The 16,776-nt window shown below is 45.4% G+C and overlaps 1 protein-coding gene across 1 annotated transcript in view; it reads right to left on the bottom strand.

The window, feature by feature from the left end:
• The window catches only part of PTPRN (protein tyrosine phosphatase receptor type N), a gene marked incomplete at its 5' end in the record, with an annotated part of 30,203 nt that extends 20,835 nt beyond the window's left edge, over window positions 1-9,368 (bottom strand). Inside the window, 3 exons of the mRNA XM_082657840.1 lie at window positions 8,838-8,927; window positions 9,048-9,087; window positions 9,318-9,368. Of these exons, the coding sequence (XP_082513966.1) occupies window positions 8,838-8,927; window positions 9,048-9,087; window positions 9,318-9,368 (181 nt within the window). The remainder of the gene's footprint in view (window positions 1-8,837; window positions 8,928-9,047; window positions 9,088-9,317) is intronic.
• Window positions 9,369-16,776: the final 7,408 nt, after the last annotated feature.

The following is a 16,776-nucleotide window of genomic DNA, read 5'->3' as shown; positions in this document are numbered from 1 at the left end:
CCATTTTTTGACATTTTCTTGTGGAAGATACCAGGTCAGGTTTTCTTTACAACTCCCTACCTTCAGGATTTGTGACTGTTTCCTCGTGATATGTTTCCCTGTATTTTCCCTGTATATGTCCTGTATATCCCCTGTATTTCCTGAAAAATAGAACTTAAGTCTTGACTGGATCAGGTAAAAATTTTTTTAAAACAAAAAATTTACAGGTGATGCTGTATGACTCCAATTGCATCATTTCAGGAAGTGTATAATGTCTGGCTGTCCCACTGTTAGTGATGCTATAATTGATCACTGGTTTAAGGTAGAGACAGTGAGATCTCTGTCATGAAGTAGTTCCCCAGCAACTTTTCACCTAGTGGTGTTGCCATTCATTGATGATCTTTGACTAAAATGTGATTTTCTAGTTCTATCGCTCCTTTAACATTTGTTAGCTGATATTATTTCATAAAGAAGAGCATTCTCTCATCAACTGCACTTAGTTATATCCTGAGATACAATTCCAACTGGAAAGGTAGCATACATTCTTAGTTTCTTCTCTTTAACTATTAATTTGCAGAGTAATGAGTTGGTGTAATAGTTACCGCCAAGAGTGGCAAGTAAGTTTTGTGTTTTTTTAAATACATTTACTTATTTATTTATTTTGGCTGCATTGGGTCTTCGTTGCTGTGCGCGGGCTTTCTCTAGTTGTGGCGAGTGGGGGGGCTACTCTTTGTTGTGGTGCGCGGGCTTCTCACTGAGGTGGCTTCTCTTGTTGTGGAGTATGGACTCTAGGCAGCGGGCTTCAGTAGTTGTGGCTTGTGGGCTCTAGAGTGCAGGCTCAGTAGTTGTGGCACACGGACTTAGTTGTTCCGCGGCATGTGGGACCTTCCCGGACCAGGGCTCGAACCCATGTCCCCTTCACTGGCAGGTGGATTCTTAACAACTGAAATATTTGTTATGACTTTTTATCTTTGAGCATTACTATGGAAGTATGGATTTTTATATATTCGATATGTGTCAGTCAATCACAGTAATATTCAAATTGTCCTAAAGTAAGTAATTAAGTGAATGCTCCTTTAAACTCATTCTTTTTTCCTTTTGAAACGTCCCATTAATCACTGAAAGCTCCCTTGCTTTCTATCATTCCAACATGTACCAGGTTAATTTTTTTTATTCCTTGCCCTAGACATGGAAGCAGTCATTCCTCCAAAGAGACTTGGTAGCTTTTAGTAAGAACTGACTTTAGAGACCACAGTCTGGGCTCTAGGGGTGATAATGGCTACTGAGGTGATTGATGTTGCTTCTAGGTCCTTTCAGTGCACAGAGCTAGGATATTAAGATACCGTCACAAATACACACACACACTGATATTTCCAATTAAAATTTAGCTGTGACTTTATACTTTTATACTTGTATCTCTTTATTACACTGAAAAATTTGGTTTCCCATAACATTAACATAATCATTTATCGGTTTAATCCTACCATAGGCATACAATAATTTACAAATGGTAATATAGATATTACTCTACTAATAAAACAGTGAATACACTTAAGACTTTGGGTAGTTTATTTTGTCCTTATAATCCCTAGGGATATACCATCAAAATATGGTGTTCTAAAGTCATTTGAAATAATTCTTTTGTTTGTGTAGTCATTTTTACTAATCTGATATATAATTTGGTTAGTTTGTTCATTTTCAATATTAGAATTTGCTTTAATTTTTATATACTTTTATTTTAGAATATGTAAAATATTTACGCTGTTTAAAAATCAAACATATAATAAGATATACTCAGGAAAGTCTTCTCCTCACCTCCACAATTGCCCCTGCCATCTTTCTCACTTTACCCCATTTATTTCCTTTTTAAAAAATTTGTAAATTTTGAAATATAAAAAACAGAAAAATGCATAGGAGAAAAATGAACAGCTCAATAAATTATCGCAAAATGAACACCCATGTAACCCAGGTCAAGGAATTGAACATTTCCAGCACCCTAGAAGACTCATTGTGTCCCCCAACCATTTCCTCTGATGTGCTCAAGAAAACATGATTCTATAGTTAAACCAGCTATTTTCTTGTTGTCAGAATGAGAGTGTTTATCTTTTGAGTTTCCTACAACCCAGACAGAAGTGGAACTCCTTCTGTTTGAAGGATAATTTTGCTAGTTATAGAATTCTAGGATGACAGTTATTTTCTTTCAGTACATTTAAGAAGTCATTTCTCTTTCTTCTGGCTTCTATTGTTGCTGTCTTGGACTTAATTATTAGACTAAATGGCGCTCCTTTGAAAATAATCCCTTCCTCCACCACATTCACAGCTGCTTTTAAGAATTTTTCCTTTGTCTTTGTTTTCCTGCAGTTTTGTCATATTTTCTGTCTTAGTTTTAGTTTTTTAATATTTTGCTTAAGATTTGTTGGTAATCTTGAATCAGTGGATCGATATCTTTCAACAGTTTTGGAAAATTTTCAGCCACAATCTTTTAAAATATTGCTTATGTCCTATTCTCTCTCTTCTCTTTCTGGGATTTCAATTAAAATGAATAGTGGACCTCCTCACTGAATCCTCTTGATTTCTTACCCTTTTTTCTGCATTTTCCACCATTTGCCTCTTTGTATTTTTTGGAGGGAAGGGCTAAGTTTCTTGTGACATATCTTCTGGTACACCAGTTCTCTTTCAGCTGTCTCTAATCTGTTATTAAACCTATTCAATTAGTTTAAAATTTTGGTTCTTAACATTTTTAAGTTTTAGAATTTCTGTTTGATTCTTTTTCTTTTCAAAAAACCAATTTTGAGTTTTATTGATTTCTCTATTATTTTCCTGTTTTCAATTTTATTGATTTCTCTCTAATTTTAATTATTTGTTTTCTTCTGCTTGGTTCAAACTTAAATTGCTCTTCTTTCTCTAGTTTCCTAAAGTGTGAACTTAGTTTATTGATTTTAGATCATTCTTATTTTCTAATGTATGCATTCATTGTATAAATTTCCTTCTAAGCACTGTTTTCACTTCATGCCACAAATTGTGATAAATTATATTTTATTTTTGTTTATTTCAAAATACTTTAAAATTTCTCTTGAGATTTCTTCTTTGGCCCATGGATTGTTTAGAAAGGTGTTGTTTTCTAGATATGTGGAGATTTTCCAGCTATCTTTTTGTTATTGATTTCTAGTTTAATTCCATTGTGGTCTAAGAATGTATTCTGTATGATTTCTAGTCTTTTAAATTTGTTAAGGTGTGTTTTATGGTGGTCTATCTTGATGAGTGTTCCATGTGAGCTTGAGAAGAATGTGCACTGTGCTGTTGTTGGGTGGTATATTCTAAATGTCAATTAGATCAAATAGAATGATTGTTCTGCTCAGGTCATCTGTATCTTTACTGAACTTCTGCTTGCTTGATTTATCAATTTCTGACAGAGGAGTGTTGAAGTCTCCAATTATACAAGTGAATTTTTCTGTTTTTCCTTTCAGTTCTATCAGTTTTTGCCTCATGTATTTTGACTTGTTTGATTCTTTTAAAAAATCTTCCATATTACTTTCTGTGGTTTCTAGATCCTTGTCAAAAGTTACACTTTGGCTTTGATATGCTTGAACATAGTAAAGCACAGTTGTTTTGCTTTGCAATCATTGGATCACTATGGGTCTGTTTCTGTTATCTATTGTGCAGACTATAGTATTTGAGAAATTTTTTGTAGAAATAATTTAAGGTCTTAGAGGATTTTCATTTACTTCTGCAGGTGCCTAAAAGCACTAGCAATCTGATATAACCTTAATACAATTACAAGGACATGCTGCGATCTGAGCAAGGGTAGATTGACTTCCATTTTCCCCTTATTTCTAGAGTTAGCTTCTTGGTCCCAGACCAAAACAGAGAGCAGTTTACTCTAATTCTTCCTTTCACAGGCCTGGACCTGACATCTACTACTCTAGCTGCATAGGCTGTCTAAATCAGCTTTTTGTCTGCTTCTTAAAATGGAGAATTTCCCCAGTCCAAAGCAACTGTGAGCATTGGGTTTACCACCTCTGGATTCTGCTCCTTTGCTGGATCTTGACCTGAGTCAGTTACTCCTCACTCTTTCGCTAGCTCTTTGACGCTTTTTTTTTTTTGCGGTACGCGGGCCTCTCACTGTTGTGGCCTCTCCCGTTGTGGAGCACAGGCTCCGGACGCGCAGGCTCAGCGGCCATGGCTCAAGGGCCCAGCCGCTCCGCGGCATGTGGGATCTTCCCGGACCGGGGCACGAACCCGTGTCCCCTGCATCGGCAGGCGGACTCTCAACCACTGCGACACCAGGGAAGCCCTCCTTGACGCTTTTAAGAAGATTTTGGATACTTTTCCATCCAGCTTTTAAGGTATATTAGACACCATTTATTGTCCCATTTTGCATCCTCTTGGGTTAACCTTTTAATTCTAGCCATTACTACAGCCACCAGCTAGATGCAGGTGTAATCTGATACCACCTGCCTTACCTGCACTGCAGATCTTTGTTTTTGGCCTGGGTCCTCTCTGCTACCACAGCATTAGATATCCTTGGGACTCTGCTCAGACATTCTCATGCATGAAAAACCTGGATATATGAGGAAATTAACATCTTGTAGTGCAACCCTTTATCCAGTGGGGGATGGGCCCATAGGATAAATACTTTCCTTTTCTGTCTCAGAGGACAGTTCTGAGGTGCATTGTACATGATGCCTAAGAGAGTCCCCACAAGAACTTACCTCAGTTGCATATAACTCCTTAATGCACCCTTCAATAGCTTTCCAAGCGCTCTGTTTCACCCTTCCCATTCTCTCACTCCTCATCTTGAAATTTAATCCCAATCTACATGACCCCCATGCAAGCCCTTACTTCAGGCTTTGATTTTGGGAGGAATCAGACTAAGACAAGCTGTCTTCAGCAGTCAGAGATAGTATGAATTACGTAGTGCACAATTACCAGAAACAGAAGTTGAGAAAAAAAAAATTAGATCTAGGAGATATTGCAGCATACTTAATATATTGATGAAAATAATCAGGCATGCAGGGGAAAAGAAATGATGTAGGAGAGAATTGCTGTTGTGTTGTCCTTGAATAGGCTTTTGACTTTAACCTTTAAGAGTACATCCAGGGACTTCCCTGGTGGCACAGTGGTTAAGAATCCACCTGCCAATTCAGGGGACACGGGTTCGATCCATGGTCCGGGAAGATCCCACATGTAACGGAGCAACTAAGCCCGTGTGCCACAACTACTGAGCCTGTGCTCTAGAGCCCACGAGCCACAACCACTGAGCCCACATGCCACAACTACAGAAGCCTGCATGCCTAGAGCCCATGCTCCACAACAAGAGAAGCCACTGCAATGAGAAGCCTGCACACCACAATGAAGAGTAGCCCCCGGTCACCACAACTAGAGAAAGCCCGCACACAGCAACGAAGTACCAATGCAGCCAAAAAAAAAAAAAAAAAAAAAAAAGAGTACATCCGTTTTCCTTCCCCAACCAACGCTCCAGATGTCCCTGCTCCATGCGCAGCATCATGATTCACTAAGGCAAAACATCTCTAACAAAACTCACCCGTATTAGTTCCCTAGGGCTGCTGTAACAAAGTACCACAAACTGGGGAACTTAAACAATAGAAATGTATTGTCTCACAGTTCTGGAGGCTAGAAGTCTAAAATCAGTGTGTTATAAGCGTTTGTTCCTTCTTGGGCTAGAAGGAGCTGTTCCAGGCCTCTCTCTTTGGCTTGTTGGTGGCCGTCTTCTCCCTGTATCTCTTCACGTCATCTCCCCTCTATGCATGTCTGTCTCCAAATTTCCCCTTTTTATAAGGATACTAGTCATACTGGATTAGGGCCCACCCGAATGACCTCATCTTAAATTGACTAATTATATCTGTTAACACTCCTATTTCCAAATAAGGTCATGTTCTGAGGTCCAGGAGATTAGGACTTCGGCTTATGAATTTTGGGGGGGACAGGATTCAACCCCTAACACTTGCCAAGGCCTATTAATTCATCCTTCAAGATACCCCTCTTATATGTCCTCTTTCACTCAAGTTCAGGTCCTCGTGTGGCACACTGCACTATTTCGACAGTCTTTCTAGAATGTTGCCACTTTTCTCCTACTCCCTAACGCATCCTTCTACAGGAATGTGAGATTGTTCTTCCTAAGCTCAGCTTTCATTGTGTCACTCCCTCGCTCAACAGACCTTCAATGGCTTCCCATTTTCTATCAAATAATACGATCCAAATCATATACTCTGCCCCTCTATGATAAGAACTAAACTTACCTTCCTTTTAAAAATGCTCATCATCTTCTCTCTATTTTCTGTCTTGGAAAGAAAGAGGGAATGAATGAGGGGGAAATGTGGGTGAGTAGCAGGGGTTGCCCAATTTAATGAGAACTAGGTACAAATGAATATGACGGGTCTAGTGTTGGGTTTGGGTCCATTCCTGAACACAACGAATAGAGGGGGAGAGGGCAAAAACAGCAGCATGACCAAGAATCGGGGTCATCAAGAACTAGTCACTTAATTTCCCTGGGTTGCTTAAATGGATGAGATGTGTGGCCAAGTCCCAGTTCTTTAGAGAAACTAAATTTTGATATCTGCCCACATGCTTACACCTCTGATGTATGAGAGTGTGAGTATGAGAGTACCGTGGGAAGTAGAAAGCTTTGCAAATAGGACATTCTGGTATCTGGCTGAGCTGAGCACGAGTGATCAGATTACTCCCTCCCTTGTAAGGTTTTACGCTACCAGGAGCAAACTGGCAAGAGTCAGCAAAACATTTAATGTGTGTACACTTTGACTACAGCACTTCTATGTTGATTCTTGAGCGCACAGAGTGAGAGAGCCCTGGCAGGGGCTGTAATAGTGGAGGTGGGAGACCCTCGTAAAACAGCAGGGTCCAGGCCTGTCTGACATGGAAGGATGGGCAACTAGACCACACAGCATAACTGGGTGTGTGTAAAGAAGGCTGCCATTCCAGCTGTGGTCCCATCCTCGCTTTCCTCACTTCAGGAATGGTCACTGGAAAGAAAACAAGACAGAAGCAGCCTCCGGCAGCAATGAGGGGCTGTGCTCTCCTCACCGCAACCCTTGTTCTGGTCCCACCTCTCTCACTTTGAAGGCTGTGGCCAGGTCCAAACCCGATCCATCCTGCCTCAGGGCAAGTCACAGAGAGTTTGCATCAAAGTCACTTTAATGATCCAGATTTCGGTCATCCTGGAACTTCCCCTCCAGAGGGCAATGGGGCAAAGCAGCTTTGCGTTAGGTCTCAATCAGCGACAAGGTTGTGGCCCACAGTGGGGGGCAACTCAAAGAAGCCCTAAAACCAGAAATAAAGGATTGGAACCGGTATGTGGAGAGGTGGCCCTTCCCTCACCTACTCTCCCGCAAATGCTTCAATAACACCCTGATTTGAGTCAGCTCACAGTGACTCAACCCATCGACTGAGTGCCTGTCCCCTTTGCTCCCACACAGAATTCATAGAGTTCTCATCTGCTGATTTTCCCTTGGGCTCAGGCTGGAGAAGAACGGCAGCACCTTGTTTGCTTTCATGAAGGCATGGCAGCAGCCGATCTCTCACAGGTGGGTCTGTCACTTAGCTCTGAGTGTGTGGACCCAGCGACCAACCTAAGCTTAGGAAGCTCAGCTGCCATCTTATGGGAGTAGGAACTGGTTTCCTAGGAGAGCGTGAGAGGCTAGAAGCCCCCAGAGGTGCAGGCTGCCCCTGGATGGAGCACATGGCTAGCTGGAGGTGCTGGCTCCGCTGCCACCACCCCAGTCCAAGCCACTTCAGTCTCCCCTGGACCAGGATGATCGGCTCTTCACAGGACTCTCTGTTCTCACTGTCGCTTTTCTCACAATCCATCCCTGATACCGTTAGAGTGAGCTTTTAAAATCATATCACATTATTACATCCCCATCCTTAAAATTTCCTAGTTAACTTGCCACTACCCTTGGAATAAAATCCAAACTTTCACCATGACCTGTGAGCCCCTGTGTGGTCGACCCCGAGCCTACATCTCCAACCTAATCTTCTACCACTGACTTTCCCTCAGTCTTGCTATGGTATCCTTCTGTCAGGGCATTTGTCATTGCGGTGCTCTCTTCCTGGGAGGCCCTTCCTTCATATCTTCCACTGGCTGCCGCCTTCTTGTAATTTAGGTCTTAGTTCAGAAAAGGACTTTTGTCAATATGGAGGAGTCTGATGTTTGGGGCAGCACAACCCACACCGCAGTCCCTGAGAGGAAGGGCAGGGACTGTGTATGGGGAAAGGGCTGGGAATCAGGAGACCTGGGTCCAGTCTTAGCTCTGCCATGAACTTGCTATGCAGCCTTGAGTAAGTTGCTTGACCAGCCTGGGCCCCAATGTCTCATCTGTAGATAGATGGGAGTGCTAAATGGGTGTTTTCAATCTGGATTCCAAAGAGTTCAAGCATCCTAGGTAGATAACTCCGAGCCTTGCCCAGTTGACTTGCCCAGGCCACAGAGTAGAGCAAGGCGGGGAAGAGGTGCATGTGAGGGCCTCTGGGCTACGTCTCCCATTCATCCAAAGGAGCTTTGCTATCACTTGCTATATACAAGGGAGTACATGGAGAAAAGGAGAATTTACTTAACATTGAAAACTCTGCAGTTTTCTATGCCTTTGGAAATTCAGTGCCTGTGAATGATCCTATAGATCATTTCACCCTTAGAGACTCCCAGCACCTGCATCACGCCCCCCAACCTTTCATACGGATGCCCACAAGTAGTCTGAGAGAGACAGGAAAATGCAGCTTCTGTGTTCACACACCAATACCCATTTCCCTCCTTCACACCTGCCTCCCTCATTTAAACATGTCCTTGGTGATTCCAACTTCCCTAGAAAAAGTGAGCCCCTCACCTTGACAGGGTTGGTCACCTCTCGTTTCAGGGCCTTCGAAACCACTTTGGAGGTAAAGCACTGATCCCTGTTCACCTTGACCACTGGGGCCTGTGAGGAGGGAAGCCAGGAGTCAAGAAGGAGGCAGAAAAGGGTGACAGGGCCCCAGAGGGAAAGAGATGGGACCCAAAGTCAGGGCTTTTAAAAGTCTTGAGAAGACACGAGTCTCACCTTGGGGAATAGGAGTCGAAGTTTCTCCCCTTGCTTGCTCCTACAAGAGATGGGGATGAGAAATGGGACCTAGGCTTGCTAGCACCTCCCTCGTCTCCCTTTGCAGGTGTCAATAGTGGTTCATGGAACTGTTTCCTGCAGATCCCAGACAGGACTTCTGAGTCATTCTCAGAGTGCTCCTGGCGGCTCTTACCTGCAGTTTTAATACCCGTTCCCTCCCTGTTCTCTCTGTGCACCAGACATCATGGACTGACCATAGGCTTCACACACCTCACCCCAGTGGTTTTGGTGGGAAAGGCTTCTTGCCCCATCCTCACACATGGATCCTGGGGGTGGAGTTTGCCAATGTGCCCCATCTTCTGTGTCATCACATCCTGGGTCATGTCATCCTTCCAGAACAAACCTGCAGGTTGAAAGGAGGTGGTGAATTAATACCTGGGATGCTCTGACTGGCCCACTCCAGAGACCAGAGTGAGGTCAACACTCCCCTTCTCCCTCAAGTAGCCAAAGGATCACAGTTTGTGGAGAGAATGAAATGAGATGGCATATAAAATTTGCTTAGTACAGTGCCTGGCATATAATAAACATTCAGTTAGGATTAGGACTGTACTCTTTTTGCTGACTCATTTGATGCTATTGTGAAAATTAAATGAGATTAGGGATGTACAGAGTGCTGAGAAAACTCTAAGGCAGTGATTCCCAGACTTTAGAGTACATCAGAATCTCCTGCAAGGCTTGCTAAAACACAGATGGCTGTTCCTCCCTCCTAGAGCTTCTGATTCAGGAGGTCTGGGGTGAAGGTCATGAATTAGCATTTCCAGCAAGTCTCCTGGTGATGCTGATGCTACTGGTCTGGGGATACACTTTGAGAACCACTACTCTAAGGCATTTTACACATATTAGACATCAGTAGTGGTAGTAGTAACATGAACTCAAGCCAGATTTCCTATCTGACTCTTCTCCCATTCATGAAACTCTGCTCTAAGGAAGGGTCAGCCATCTGTCTTCAAGGGAGTCCCCACTCGCTTTCCTTCCTCTCTTCTATTTGTCATACAATTCGCTCTGCTTCCTACTCAGAGGCTTAGGGGTGTGTGTGTGTGTGTGTGTGTGTGTGTGTGTGTGTGTGTATTCTCCTGGCTGAGAACTTAAGGATTCCTGGCTCTGGAAAAACTCAGATCGTGCCTGGAGTTGGGGCTAGTCCCAAGGAGTTAGATGCTGACCTCTTCCAGGGGCTTCTTCTAGAAGCCTCTGCTGGGCCCTTCCAGGGTGTTCAAGGGCAAACAGCCTGCCCTTCTACCTCCATCCCCATTTTGGTCTCTCCCAACTCTCCATGAGGTAAGCATGACAGGAAAGTGTCAAGTAGAGACATTTGGGGCTGAAAGCCTGTTCTCAGGTCAAAAAGCCCCTCACTATACCCCTGTATCTGACCAAGCCTCAGCCTCTCTTCTCCAGCTCTTACTCACCTTGGGGCATAATCTGCTGGAGTACAACTTGCAACTGCTGGAAGACTGGGGTGGTAAATCCTTGGAGGGTCCAGACGTGCCCCACTCCCACTTGGCCCTGACCATCTAAGGGCAAAATAGTGGTGTGAGAAAGGAGCTTGACCAGAAGCCTTCCAAATCCCAGCTGAAGGAAAGCAGCTTCCTTCCACTATCACCCCTGGGTTCAGTGGTCTCTGTCCCCCTCACCAGACCCCCACCTCCTTTCAAGTCCTCCTTTTCATTTTTCCTTCCCCCGTCACCACCTGCCCTGTTCCTCAGCCCCTGCACCTCATTCACCTTTGGTACCAACTTCCAGGTAAGAGCCAAGCTCCACAGGCAGCCTGTGGAGGGTGAGGTAAGAAGAGACTCAGAAAGCTACACACATAGAATGGATAATCAGGTGAACAGGTAGGGCATGGGGAGCAGGTGAACTGCATTCAGGGAAGGCTTTGAAGCCTGGAGGGGATTGGAGAGGACGCCTGGAATCCTTCGAGGAAGAAAATATTGGCATGTATAGGGTTTGAGTGTCTGGATCCTTGTCCTGAAAGCCACAGTTTGCCCGACTGTGCAAAAGGGAAGGACGGGGATGGAGATAATTCCTAATGCTATACACACTTGCCTCATTCCAGGTAAATGGGGTAGGGTTGGAGTCTGGGATTTTTGTTTGTTTGTTTGTTTGTTTGTTTTCCTATAGTGGAACTACCATGAGTCATCATGAAAAGGGAATTCTCTTCCCCAGTCAAATGGATCCTAATATCATTTTCCTGGCTTTAGGAAGGAGCAGAACCTAATATTGAGAAGGAAGATAGCTTCTGGAAGGAGAGAGCTTCTCTGAGGCAGCGCTTCCAGCACTGATAGAAAAGTGGTGACCCAGACACCCTCAGCCAGACCCACAGGGCACCTGGCGCTGTCCGTGGTGCTGAGCGGTGGCCAAAGCCTGGCATGGAGGCGGCTCTGGGCAGTAAAGAGAGCGAGTCGTCCCCACAAGTCTTGCCGGTCCTCTCCCACCCCACGCGTCCCGCCCCCCGCCCCCAGGTCTCCTCCTACAGTTTTTCGCAAGTCCTCTGCATTGGCCTCTAAACCCAAGAATCGGGCGAGGAGAGTTGGCATCAGGCTAGGAGTCTGCGCCGTCTGCCCCAAGCGCAGGGCGCTGGAATCCTCGAGTCTGCGCAGTCGGTCTCTGGCTGCTCACACGTGTCAGCGATGGTCTACCCGGTTGGCGCAGAGTGAAGGGGAAGGAAGAGGATGGATCCTTTCCCCCTCCATCCTTTTTTACCCCATCCTAGCCTTCCCGTTCTTACCGGAAATTGGATCGCAAACACCAGGCTCTAGGGGCTTATAAAGAAGCCTTGGGTCATCCCTCGGCCCAGCCTTCTCTCCGGAGCCCGATACCCGCGGCCCCTGCTCCTACTGTGCAGAGATCCTGGTCCCCTGACTATCCCTCAGCCATGGGCATCTCTTCCCTGGCCCCTCAGCGCGTTTTGGTTCTCTTGCGGCCGCCCAGGCCGGTTCTACTTCCCGCTGGCCCCGTGTGTTTCAGTCCTCCCGAATCCCCAATCTTCCCGAGTCCGCTTCTCTTAAGTCCGCACCCCATACACCGAGCCCCACGCCAGGCCTGCGCCTCTTTCTGCGCATTTTTCTCTTCTCACCCCCCAAACAGATTCCTTTCCTCCTAAGTTCCTAACCTTGAGGCCCGCGGACCCACTTCTCTCAGAATCGCTCTCTGGCCCTGCCCGCACTCCCCAGGTCCTGACCGTGATCACTAACGTCGCGGCCGCTCCCTGGGCGGCTCTTCAGCAGCAGGAAGCAGAGGAGCCGCCAGAGCCCCCGGAGGCCCCCAGGCCACAGCGGGCGCCGCATCCTCCCGGGCTTGGTGCGCTGGCTCTCCACCAAATCGCAGATGAGGTAGAGACAGCTGCTGGAGGGACTGAGCGGGGTTGTCGCTTCCCACCCGCTGGCGAGACTGGATCTGCACAAAGCTCCCTTGGCAGCGGGACCAATGGCCGGCGGGCCCTGCCCCCTGCGGACGCCTACCCAACCCTTACTTCCCTACCTCCCCACAGGCCACCCCATCTTACTCCCAGGAGCCCACTCCTTTTTTACATAAACCAGGTCCCGAGGACTACCGCCTCTACTCCCAATCCCAAGGCTGGAAAAACGGATTGCATGTAAAATGTGGGTGCGAATTGTACCTGCCTCATAGGTTTGTTGCGAGGATTAAATATGAACAGCGACTGGATAGTTGGCACTCAATGAATCTAGTCTGTTTTTATTATCCTGCTGCTTACTTCACCCTTACCCGCCTTAAAACCTTCAGCAGTCACGGGTTTGACCTGCTGAGTATATGCACGTCCATGACTCCTCCACATCCACTGCCATCGCCCAGGTTCAAATCACTGTATTCTTTTTTTTTTTTTTTGGCGGTACGCGGGCCTCTCACTGTGTGGCCTCTCCCGTTGCGGAGCACAGGCTCCGGACGCGCAGGCTCAGCGGCCATGGCTCACGGGTCCAGCCGCTCCGCGGCATGTGGAATCCTCCCGGACCGTGTCCTCCCGTGTCCCCTTCATCGACAGGCAGACTCTTAACCACTGCACCACCAGGGAAGCCCTACCAAGGCCTTTTAATTTTGGGAGTCCTGAACCCCAAACTTGGTGTCCCAAACACTGTGGAAGCTACAAAAAAAAATCCCTGTTCAGATATTTGACTTTTCCACTAGGTTCCTTAAAATCTCGCCCTGCACTTGTGCCATTTAGAAGGTATCTAAGGATGTGAGGGGAATTTGCATGTGGATTTTGGGTTCCCCTCTCTGTAGCTCACTCATTTCCCAGAGTTCTTGCTCAATTTCTACCTGCTCTGGCATTCCTGTACTCCAACCACTACTTCCTTGGCCATTCAGACTTCCACTCTCTGCCTTTCATGCCTATTTCCCCGTGTGCTACAGGAAACTGTGAAGTATCATTAAGGGAAAAGCCTGTTAAATGTGGAACTCATTGGTTGCGGGGGGAGGTTTTCCCTTTTTTCAAGGATTATATTCCCTCTAGTTTTTCTTGCTTGGCTGGTCTCCATGTTTTCATACAATCACTTTTATATTTTGTCTAGAGTAGATACGTTAAATGTTAATGGGAGGGTCTGACACAAGCTATTTTATTATGCCAGGAACTGGTTGTCAATGATTTGTGTTGTACATAATATTCAAAAATTGTTTACAGAAATAATTTAGGCCTAGGAGCAAATGAGTGTGAGCCTGCTTTGAGAAGTACAATGCTACAAGAAAAAGGGACATATTGGTCTTTGGGTGGCTTGAACAGAGGTGGGTGTGCTTCTTTCTCCCTTTTAAGATTTCAGACTACCAGAGAAATAGCTATCAAAATGATCAATTATATGTGCATCGATACTGCACCTCTTTTCCCTATTCATTGGAGGGGACCCTAATGTTGAGAGTGATATCCTCAGAAGACCAAGCAGTTTATCAGGCCTATTGGACTTGGAGTTCAAGGGGAGGAATTTCCTTTCCCAAGGGAAAAAAGACCACCATAAAGTGTGGCAGGTGGTGGGGGGAGGGGAAGTGGATGAGGAAAACTGACACTTCAGCTGTGGTCCTACCCTGCCCTGCATTCATGTTATGAATGATGTCTGGAAAGAGAAAGGGATCAGAAACCAGGCTTCCAGCTGCATTACATCCCCACCCCAAATGTCCTCTCTGTTCTGATCCTATATATTTTACTGCAGAGGTTCTGCCTGGAGCCCACCTGTCCTACCCCCGGACAAGCCCACAGAAAGGGTTTTGACAAAAACCCGCTTAATAAATTCAGAAGCAGGTTGTCCAAGAACTGCTCTTGTAGATGGCATTGCGGGGGGTGGAGGATAGGAATGTTTCAACCAGCTGCAAATTTTGCTCAGAGAAGAAAACAGTTCAAAGAAGCCCTAACATGGTAGGAAACAAGGGATTTTGAATTTGTGTATATATGTGCTAGATTATTCCCCCTCTAAAATGTAAACTCCCCCTCCCCCAATAAATAACAGGCTCTAATAACAGCCTTGATCTGGGCAAGTCCTGAGGCACAGTGACTTAGCAACTGCCCCACAGCTGGCCTCACCTTGGCTCCTGTGTTTGATCTTCTCTCCAGCCCCTGATTTTCCCTTAGATTTAGAGCCAGTCAAGGACCTTAACCTGGAGAAGAATGGCAGATTCTTGTCTGCAGACTTTACACCATGGTAACCAGTTCTTATCGTGGGGCTCTGTCACTCAGTGCTGATGTGTCACCCTAGCAACTGATCTGGGCAAAGGAAGCACAGTTGCCATGGTGAGAGGAGTCGGAAGCTGTTCCCTCGGTGAGTATGCAGGTCTGGATTCTCCTTGAACCTCAAGCTCCTCTGGGTAGAGTTCTTGGCCAGCTGGAGGTGCTCAGCCCTCTGCAGTTGCTCAGCTGAAGCCACCACAGTGTCCCTTGGACCAAAACAATACTTCCTAACAGATCTTTCTGTTCCACTCTTGCCCTCTATCAGTACATTCTCTGACAGTGCTAAGGTGGTCTTTTAAATTTTTAAATCATCATTCTATTCATTTCTTTAAAATCCCTGGTGATTTTCTTCTGCCCTTTGTGTAAGAACTAGTACTCTATAGTATTACCTGCAAGGTCCCATATGGTCAGTTCTGGGCCTACTTCTCCAACCGCATTTCCTACCACTAGCTGTTCTGTTTATTTTTCTTATGTGCTATTTAAAACTACAAAATACAATAGCCAAGATAAAAACTCACTGGATAGGCTCACTAACAGAATAAGAATGACAGAGGAAAGTGTTAGTTGAGTTGAAGATGGATAAATATAAATGATCCAATCAGCACAACAGAGAGATAACATTGGGGAAGAAAATTAGCAGAGCCTCAGGGACCTGTGGGACAATACCCAAAGTTCAACGTTCATGTCATTGGAGTCCCTGAAGGAGAGGAGAAAAAGGGTAGTACATAAAAAATTATTTGAAGAAATCATGGCTGAAAACTTCCCACATTTGTCAAAAGCCATACACCTACAGATTCAACAAGTTCAGTGAATTCCAAACGGGATAAACCTGAAGAAATCCATGTCCTGATACATCATAATCAAACTTCTAAAAACTAAAAGCAAAGAAAAAAATCTTGAAAACAGTCTGAAAGAAAAACAGCACATCACTTAAAGGAGAACAATAATCCAAATGACTGTGTATATTTCATTATAAATGATGGGAGCCGGAAGTGTAATAACATTTTTTAAGTGGTGAAGAAAGGAACTGTCAACCCAGGATTCTATATCCAGTAAAATGCACTTCAGGAATGAAAGTGAAATAAAGAGGAAGAAAAACTAATTAATTGTCAGCAGACCTGCTCTTCAAGAATTGCTAAAGGAAGTCCTTTGGATAGAAGGGAAATTATATCTGAAGGAAACCTGAAACATAAGGAATAAGGGAGAGCAATAGAAATGGGAAATATCTGGGTAAATATTATAGACTATTCTTTCCCTCTTGAATCATTTAAAATATGTATGATGGGGCTTTCCTGGTGGCGCAGTGGTTTAGAGTCCACCTGCCGATGCAGGGGACACGGGTTCGTGCCCCAGTCCGGGAAGATCCCACATGCTGCGGAGCGGCTGGGCCCGTGAGCCATGGCCGCTGAGCCTGCGCGTCTGGAGCCCGTGCTCCGCAACGGGAGAGACCACAACAGTGAGAGGCCCGCATACCGCAAAATAAATAAAATAAAATAAAATAAAATATGTATGATGGTTGAAAGCAAAAATTATAACATTGTCTGATAGAGGTTTCAATGTATGTAGGTGTAATTGATTCTAATTGACCACTACAACAGAAATGGGGGAGAGTAATGGGACCTGTATGCTGGTGAGATTTCTACATTCCACCTGAGATGGTAAAACAGTGATTATAAGTAGACTGTGAAAAGTTAAGCATGTATACTCTGATCCTTAGAGCAGCCACTTAAAAAACCATAGGGGGCTTCCCTGGTGGCGCAGTGGTTGAGAGTCCGCCTGCCGATGCAGGGGACACGGGTTTGTGCCCCGGTCCGGGAAGATCCCACATGCTGTGGAGCGGCTGGGCCAGTGAGCCATGGCCGCTGAGCCTGCACGTCCGGAGCCTGTGCTCCGCAATGGGAGAGGCCACAACAGTGAGAGGCCGGAGTACCGGAAAAAAAAAAAAATTATAAAAAAAAACCCATAGCGGGCTTCCCTGGTGGCGCAGTGGTTGAGAGTCCGCCTGCC

Source organism: Grampus griseus, assembly GCF_964374135.1.
Source record: "Grampus griseus genome assembly, chromosome: 7".
Classification (NCBI taxonomy): domain Eukaryota; kingdom Metazoa; phylum Chordata; class Mammalia; order Artiodactyla; family Delphinidae; genus Grampus; species Grampus griseus.
The sequence above is the reverse complement of the archived record's forward strand: the minus strand, read 5'-3'. Positions and strand labels throughout refer to the sequence as shown.